The following is an 8,454-nucleotide window of genomic DNA, read 5'->3' as shown; positions in this document are numbered from 1 at the left end:
CCTCAACGAGATCGCAACCATCAAACCGAAATGAACCCCCGATAACTAAAACCTAAAGGCTTTCGCAATAGACCGGACAACCATCAAGCTTCAACCAAACGAATCTCCACCTACGGACGGTCGAGAAACTACCGAGAGACCTCCACTGATCCCTATCAGCTATGTTGGCAACAGAAAATGTGGTTTTGTTTTAATGAATAAGCGTCCTTGGGTACACATGCTATCAAATATAAAAAGGATTCAGTAAGGTTTTGTTTTATCAAAGATACTACGGCCATATGTGGACCTTATCAAATCTTTGATAAGAGGAAACTGCAGTGTCACAAAAGAAATAATTGGTAGGCATGTCAATGCACCTATTGGAATAAGTACCCACAAGCTCTCTTGTCCAAACACCAGGAACAACGTTGCACCAAAAGCTATGATCATGGCTGTCGTCGAGATGAACAAGGTCGCTAGACCTATTAACAGTTGTTTAGGTAGCTTGAACAGAAAGTCTTCTTCAGCGAACCTTGTGGTGAGGATCGATAAGAACAACAACAGTGACGTAACAGCTGTGAATAATGATACAGCATCTGATATTGCAAAAATTGTGAAGGCAGCTTTGTTGGTAAAAAGCGGTGTCCCTTTATTTTGATCGTTTCCTCCGGGCACTGTAATAGCGGCGGCAAAAACAATGGTGATTATTAAAGCAGCTGTAATCGTGTATGACTCGGCAGTTTTCTTCATCCATTCTTCTCCCTGAATCACCAACTCCCTATGTTCTCTTGAAAATACCATTTCAGGCGTTTCACCAGAAGAGTTCTCTTTTAGGGTATTTGAGGGACATACAAACCCTTCAACTTCCTACAATATTACACAATGTTTAACCATATGCTTGATAAATAAGGTTGCTCTTAATTCATTTTATATGCAGAGTAAAATTTCCAAATCACAGAGTCAAAGAAAATTCTACCTTAAACCATTTGAGTTCTCGTTGCATTTGTAAAGCTGCCCCAGATATAGATTTCAGTTTGTTGTTAGGTGCTAATCTTGCCGCCAGATGTAAGAGGTTATTCTTTGAAGAGTCTTCCTTTGTGTTGTAAATATTTCCATGTTTTCTCATATTATAAAGTAGGTTGTAAATCTTTTCTGAACGGTTTATCACAGCATATTGGATAAAGTCGTGACCATCTTCATTGTCCATCGTAATTGCATCAGGGTAACTTTCCACAATACTTTTAACAACCTCATGTGCGTTCTGTCGGGTGGCTTCAAAAACCGGCTCGGAATAGTAGTAATAGCTGTTTGTATAGTTGGCGGTTCGTTTCATCAACTCACATACTGTCTTCACTAGATAAAGAGCTTTATTATGGTTGGAAACTCTTTTTTCAACGAATGGGAGCCGTAATGCAAAGTAAAGCCTAATGAGAATTTCAAACGAAGAAATATACTCTCTTTTTTTCTCACTTCTAATTTAAGTCATACAACTATTGTAAGTTTGTAACTGTCAATTTGGCTTACCGACCGCCATGATGATGATCTTGGTAGATTGCTTAAAAATATATGTATAACTAGCATTTTTGGTGATGCATTATAATCTACATAGTAACTGGTCTAGGATCAAGTTATAGTACCTTCAATAATTGAAGTCGGAAATAATTTAAAGGTACTTGATATATACTCTCTCTTTATCAAAATAATTGTTCTTTAACAAATTTTCTCTGATACATCGATGAATTATCAGTTGTGCACTTTTATTTCAAAAAATTTGACAGGAATTTATAAAGATTCAAATAATAGAAGTATATGGAGTAACAAATAAGGGTAAAATGAGTGTGAGTTCGAGTCCTGTCGTTGACAAAAATGTGTGTGTCGTTCTAAAAAAAGTGAACAATGTTTTTACGAGATAAAAAAGAAATGGACAATTAAAATGGAACCGAGGGAGTAATAAATTGAACATGTAAATAAATATATACTGGAAATATTCAACTAACATGCGAGTCTTGCCCAAAAACCCAAGTCGTCGGATGGTAAGTTTTGAGCTAAAGCCTCTAGCACGGTGTAACCGTGTATTGTTTGGTAGCACTCCAACAAATCCGCTGCAAAGTCTGCATATTATAAACATTAGTCGTAATAACAGATTAGTTAACGTGTGTAACTAATTAATTCAAGTCATAGGACGATTACCAAAATCCTTAGAAGAAATAGCAAGAACTAGTAGCTCGTCACCGCCTGGGCCGGTAAACAGAGTGTCGTATTGTTTAGGATCTTTGTCAGTTTTGATGCTAGTAAACATATAACGAGACGTTTCAAGATGCATATTATAAAGAGATACGGCTAGCGGACTGCGACCTTTTTTGTCCACGGCCAATAACAAACGTGGGTGGTTTTGCAACAACATTTTAGCAGCTTCAGTGTTACCAACAATAGCAGCAACATGAAGTATTGTGCTTCCATCTAAATTTTTCTTCTTACATAAATCGTGATATTCTGGTACCCTACTCAACAAAAATTCCAATATTTCTTGATTTTCGGTATATAAACCAACTGCTACATGCAGTGCCGTGTCATCCTTGGCCGTAATTTTCTCATCGGGAGGAAAGATTAAGTCCTTTTTAATCGATTCCAAATTTCCTTCTAGAAGATGAGAATAGAATTTCCTTAAAGGCCCTTTTACAAGTTGATCTAGGCCGTTTTCTAAGGGATTTCCTGTCATCGTTTATTTTTCTACTACATCAAATTCAGTAAGACAAAACAAATTAAACATTTTGGAGCTCAATTATTTAACCAGTTATAACCAGAGTTTATTTTATCGAGATCAAACAAACATTTGTTGACCGAGTCTACTCGAATATATAGCCCAAGTTGGACCTAGAATCGACTTACATGGATTCATTTTCGGATACAATTTGTTGATCTCCAGTAGGCTTAATTTACTAGATGAGATCACCCCGTAGTCTATAATAAGACTAGTATATCAATTAATCACTCATTCTTCATGTTATTTAAAGTTGACTAAAACTACTCAATTATGTACTCTGTTTATCTTTTTTAATTTTTACAGAAATAAAATAATAAAAATCTACTTCAGAGTTAAGACTAGCAAAGAGATTATACCTTGGGGTTTAATAAGAGGTTCAGGTTTGTAGATACATTGCAGTTCATACCATGCATCCTTTGCTGTGAATCCTGATTTGTATTCGTACTTGGATTTGAGACGACTGATAATTTTGATGGCTACTTGGTCAGAGAGTGAACCAAGAATCCATCCCAGGGCAAGTGAATCTGATCTGATCCATTCAGTATTATGTTCCTCTCTCACCCCAAGTTGACTCTTCGGATCAACGAAAACAAACATATCATGACTCTTTAAGAGACTGAGCATCTGATGATTCCACACATCGTACGTGTTCTGACCATTCAGCTTAACACTAACAAAACTTGGGACCAATACATGTGAAGGGTATGGGTATGGACACTGTTGTAAACGGCGTCCGTTGCGTCCGTTGCGACGCCCGTTGCGGCGTTTTGGTGACTAAACCGTTTCGACCCCGTCCCGTTTTCTTATAAGCCGGTCAACGGTTAAAAGTCAGGTCAAATGCAGGAAAAATTGGGTCAACGCCGGTCAAAAGTCAGAAATTCTGTTAAAATCGGTCATAAGTCGGTCAAATCAATCAAAATTGACTTAGTTTAGTATTTCATTTTGTATTATATTAACTTTAATAGCAATTATAGATACAAACTTGTCAACGAAGGTTTTTTAGCTCTAAAATATGTGTAAATATATATTTATATATATATAAGTCAACATTAGTCAACATCCGTTTCGACCCCGTCTCGGCCCCGTTTTTTCCGTTGCGACATTTTGAGGTCGCTAACGTTTCGGCCCCGTTTCGCGTCTTTTTCAACCTTGGGTATGGATATGGGTATCGGTATTGACTGGAAGTTGAGGCTGCCATCTCAATCTAAAATCCTACCTTAATTTTTCGTTTTTTATTTCTAAATTTTATTGCTTCTTTTTGTCAAACGTCCTTCCATTTTCTTACATATTTAAACTAGAAGAAGATGCAGTTGTCTTCATGATGACAGAAACTACGTTAATTAAGATTGTTTGCAGCATCAATCATTACGCATGATTAGGAGATTATACCTAATGTATTACTTATATTGTTAAAATATTACAATTTGTTGATGTTTTATTATACATAGTAATAATAATACACTAGTGAAATGACCCGTGAAACTACGGGTTTGTTTAAACGAAACAATTTAATGATATATTTTAGGTATTAAGTGAACGTAAATGCTAAAGATATTTAGTTTAATGATCCGTGAAACCACAGAGTCCGACTAAGAAACTCGTCAGCTGAACATTTCATCAAACACTTGAAATGCATATTAAACAATCCACATCCAATTATAAGAGATAATATTCGTTGTCATTTTATTTTAAAAGTGTAAATTAAAATATAAATTTAAAATTGGTTTCCTTCTGCCATCTTTTATACCTTCTTGTAATCAATTCAAAATAATTAATTAAAATAATCTAAAATTATTTAATTTTAATAATTAAAATAATTATTAATAAGATTTAATAATAATAATTAATTAATAATAATTAATTTTAATTCAAAATTATTTAGATTAATGACATCACCCAATATGCTTAGATTTTTTTCTTTTTCTTTTTGATTTTTTCTTAACAAAAGAATTAGCCTAATAATGACATTATCACTATAGGATTTTTAATATTAACTATAGATAGATTGTGTGTTGTCATATTCAGTTTTAAATAATCGTTAAATACGTGTTACCAACGTGTTCTTGGCAGGGAGCCATGTGAATATGTGATTTTGCAAATACTTGTTCATAGTTTGGAACGACAAAGTGTTGTTTGTTTTTAATCATAGTTTGCAAGGACTAAAGTGTTGTTTGTTTTTCGAGTTATTATATCTTATGTTTGTGCGCCTACCGACATGTGTTTTCCTGAAAACATAAGATAAAATAATGTCTTATAATGCTTATATAAACTCGCAGATTTAAAAATATGCTTCTAAGTGCTACATACATGAGCAAGTTATTTTTCAAAAATAAAAACAAATACAGAGTAGTTTTCATTATTCACCATAACCTTTCGGCGATAACATCTTAAAAACAAAAACAAACAGTACCTAACACACTATAAGAAAGCATCTTTCCGGACGACCCCTTTACGCATTCTTTCAAGACGACCTACGAACGACATAGGGTCGTCCGAAATACTCTCACTACACGTCAAAATTTTAAGCTTTTTACTAAATATAAAACTTACCTTACATATCATGACATAATAAAAAATGCTTAACGTTGTCGCCAATATCGTGATACTATCATACTGAAAAAGAAAAGGAGAAAAAAAAAATAAAAAATAGACAGTAAGCATATCAAACTACTAAAAAAGTCATGAAGTTCACCTAAGATTTGCATCGCAAATAATTAAGAATCCTACAACCGAAAACGCACATGACCAAAGTAAAAATGCTATCCTACATACCCGATGATAATAAAACATCAAGAAAGATCTCCTGTTTTTTAACAAAATACCTTTTAGGCTTTTACTTTCTCTTCTTAGCTGGCGGTTGTTCATCCTCGTCATAATCTTCTTCATCCTCCTCTTTTTCTTCTTCCTCATCATCATCATCATCCTCATCATCATCTTCGTCCTCGTCATCGCTACCTGGATTGCCATTTGCCTCGGGAACTTCAGCATCATCGTCATCATCTTCTTCCTTTTCGTCACCCGAGAAATCTTCGTCTCCAGCATCATCATCATCTTCCGGCTCATCTGCCACATCATCCTCGTCATCGTCCTCTGTGTCACTACCGTCTTTTGCTTCAGGTTCAGTCATGCCCTTCTTGTGAAGCTCTGAAAATGGAAACCTGCAAATTATGTGTCAGATTGAGTTCAAGTTACTGGTCCAAAAGCATCAATGAACAAAAAAGTATTTTTTTTTTTTTTTTTTTTGAAAGGCAAGTAGTATTATAAATAAATAAAAGATACACGAAGCACTAGCAAGAAGCTAGAAAACCACACCCCAACACACAAATAATAAAACTCACATCAAACAAAAATCCGAGATCCCAACCCAAACACACAATTAAGATACACAACAACCAAATACTCGAAATAAAAGGGATCACAATAGCTCGAAACACCGCGACTATGTAGGAGCTATGTTTCCGAATCCGAAGACGCACAGGAAGAGCAACATGAGCAACAAGCAACTTCATCGTCCTCCTTTTCCGAATCTTTCATCACATTCTCGATAAAAAATCTTTCATGCCAACGAAAGTTATCCCGACGACGGCTACGCTTCATATATCTCCAATCAAACTTTGCAGTGTATTTAAAAAAGTATTTAAAAATTGAAAATCACCTTCGATCGTTTCCAATCAAACTTTGCAGTGTATGTATATCCTGAAGAAGAAATCCTGTCTGCAAGTGAAAATTGACTAAATATTAGTGATCTAATATGTACACAGATGCTCTTTTTAGATTATATTTTCTCTGTTGTTAGGGTCTTGGTAGATCTATATACAATAAAAAACCTTGAACAGATCAAACTTGCAGAAATATCAAATATGGTTAAAAAGCCGATCACGATTAAATCAGAGATTTTAGGTGATCCAAAACAATGAAAAACAAAGTAGCCGAGCAACTGAAACCAAACACTATACCTAGCAAAAACAAGTGAATCACTCAACAGTGTCGGAAACAGTCATTCAGTTTAACAACAGATGTTTTATGGATTATCACATGAATGAAGCTTAATTTTCAAGAAAAAACTGGAGTATACCTTCACCATAGTTAGGAAGGTAAGTACTATTAAACTTTAAAATTCATAAAAACAGCCAATTAGCCTAAAAGCTTATATGTTCATGTATCATTACTGTGTCATATAGCAGCAAGTTCAACAGAAAAAAAAACGTAAATAAACTCAGTATGACGGACAGAAAAATGGCTAGAAACAAATAGGCCACAAATTACAAATGAAACTATCAAACATCTGGAAAGTATTCCGGACAACATAATGGTCAAATTATGCAGAGGAACAAAAAATCAGAATTGGTATATTAGTAGGAAAAAGTTAAAAAATTATCAGACCAATATATAGAACCTAAATAAAAATCAAAATAAATGTGAACTTAATTAAACCGGTAATATAGAAAATTAAACAAGGGATGTTCGTTCAAAATTGAAAATATAGAAAGAAAAGGTTCAAATTTATATATACCATCATGAAGACGCAAGCAAGAGAAAAATGAGCAGCAATTAGGGTTTCAAAAGCCATCAAAGATACCGCTTTTTTCTGCAAAACCCCAAAATCGGAAGTCAAAGATTTCACTGCGTCCATTGAACTATGAATGTAAGCCCCAAATATTATTATCTTCACAATTCACCGAAAATACAGTATTTAATGAGCGATATTGAAAGATATATGGTTCAAGATACGGATAAGGATAATAAAGACAGTAAATTGACGGATTTTGGGATTAGGGTTTGACAGGTTGATTCTTTTGAGGGGGCAAAGAAGGGTTTTTGTTCGTTAGAAGTGTACGTTCTAGGGTTTTGTAGGGGTGTGAATTGTAATAGTGTTTAAGTTGGGGGAAGAAATTTTATACGAACGTGTTTGGACGAAATTAGCTGGAGCTTATAGCTGGAGCTGGAGCTTATGAGCAGGAGCTGGAGCTTATTTTTAAAACTGGTAGCTGGAGCTTATTATTTTTTATAAATGTTTGGTAAACTAGCTGGAGCTTATTTTTCAGTTCATAAGTTCTACTTTTTTTCATAAGCTACTACAAGTAGCTTCTTTTTTCAGAGCTTATGATTTTCATAAGCTCTACTTTTTTTTACTACCAAACAAAGCTTATAACTTGAAGCTTATTAAAATCATAAGCTCAAGCTCCCATAAGTTTCCATAAGCTCCAATAAGCCACACGCCAAACACACCCTACGAAGTAAATGTTTAAAAGCAATCGAATCGAATTTATGATTATTTTTCAGTCAATTTTTTAGAAGGATATTCATTTGAGTCCAAGTTTTATCTTGGGTTTGAGGGAATTAATTTTAGCCCTTAGATTGATGTTCATCAATGGCTGAGATTAACTTGATCAGATATATGTAATTTTGGGCAGAGGGGTAAAATCGTCATTTCAGCGCCAATATTTTGTACACACAACATTCATCTCTCGGTCATTCCTCACAGTTCATCTTTTCTCTCTCTCACTCTCACTCTCAATCTCGACCGCTAGGGTGTTCTTCTTTATCGATCATCTAATCGCCATCTTCAATCAACATTCATCGATCTGTTTCTAATGGCTAAATCGAATGAATCTGCAATTTCTAGAGCTTCATCTGCTAAAAAACAAAGTTCTACAGCAAAAGCTCCGGCGAAACCTAAAGCTTCTGCTACAACAAAACCTCCGGCTACA

The 8,454-nt window shown here is 34.7% G+C and overlaps 2 protein-coding genes across 2 annotated transcripts; both read right to left on the bottom strand.

The window, feature by feature from the left end:
- Positions 1-240: 240 nt before the first annotated feature.
- Positions 241-1,312, bottom strand: LOC139843091 (uncharacterized). Its single transcript, XM_071833165.1, has 2 exons — positions 956-1,312; positions 241-846 (listed from the first exon to the last, which is right to left on the bottom strand). The coding sequence occupies exons 1-2, from the start codon at positions 1,310-1,312 to the stop codon at positions 241-243; spliced, it is 963 nt and encodes a 320-aa protein (XP_071689266.1).
- A 3,944-nt stretch (positions 1,313-5,256) lies between these two features.
- LOC139904183 (uncharacterized) lies at positions 5,257-7,541 on the bottom strand. The gene is made up of 3 exons (XM_071886116.1): positions 7,257-7,541; positions 6,399-6,457; positions 5,257-5,901 (listed from the first exon to the last, which is right to left on the bottom strand). Exons 1-3 carry the CDS (start codon positions 7,374-7,376, stop codon positions 5,577-5,579), a joined length of 504 nt encoding a protein of 167 aa, XP_071742217.1. The 5' UTR covers positions 7,377-7,541; the 3' UTR covers positions 5,257-5,576.
- Between the last annotated feature and the right edge of the window lie 913 nt (positions 7,542-8,454).

The sequence above is a fragment of the Rutidosis leptorrhynchoides genome, chromosome 4 (assembly GCF_046630445.1).
Source record: "Rutidosis leptorrhynchoides isolate AG116_Rl617_1_P2 chromosome 4, CSIRO_AGI_Rlap_v1, whole genome shotgun sequence".
Classification (NCBI taxonomy): Eukaryota; Viridiplantae; Streptophyta; class Magnoliopsida; order Asterales; family Asteraceae; genus Rutidosis; species Rutidosis leptorrhynchoides.
The sequence above is the reverse complement of the archived record's forward strand: the minus strand, read 5'-3'. Positions and strand labels throughout refer to the sequence as shown.

Coding starts and splice junctions, on each gene's coding strand:
- LOC139904183 (XM_071886116.1), bottom strand. CDS start 7,376: ATGGACGCAGTGAAATCTTTGACTTCCGATTTTGGGGTTTTGCAGAAA. Junction 6,458..7,256: donor TTGCTTGCGTCTTCATGATG/GTATATATAAAT, acceptor TTTCACTTGCAG/ACAGGATTTCTTCTTCAGGA. Junction 5,902..6,398: donor TTGATTGGAAACGATCGAAG/GTGATTTTCAAT, acceptor CATAATTTGCAG/GTTTCCATTTTCAGAGCTTC.
- LOC139843091 (XM_071833165.1), bottom strand. CDS start 1,312: ATGAAACGAACCGCCAACTATACAAACAGCTATTACTACTATTCCGAG. Junction 847..955: donor GAGAACTCAAATGGTTTAAG/GTAGAATTTTCT, acceptor GTAATATTGTAG/GAAGTTGAAGGGTTTGTATG.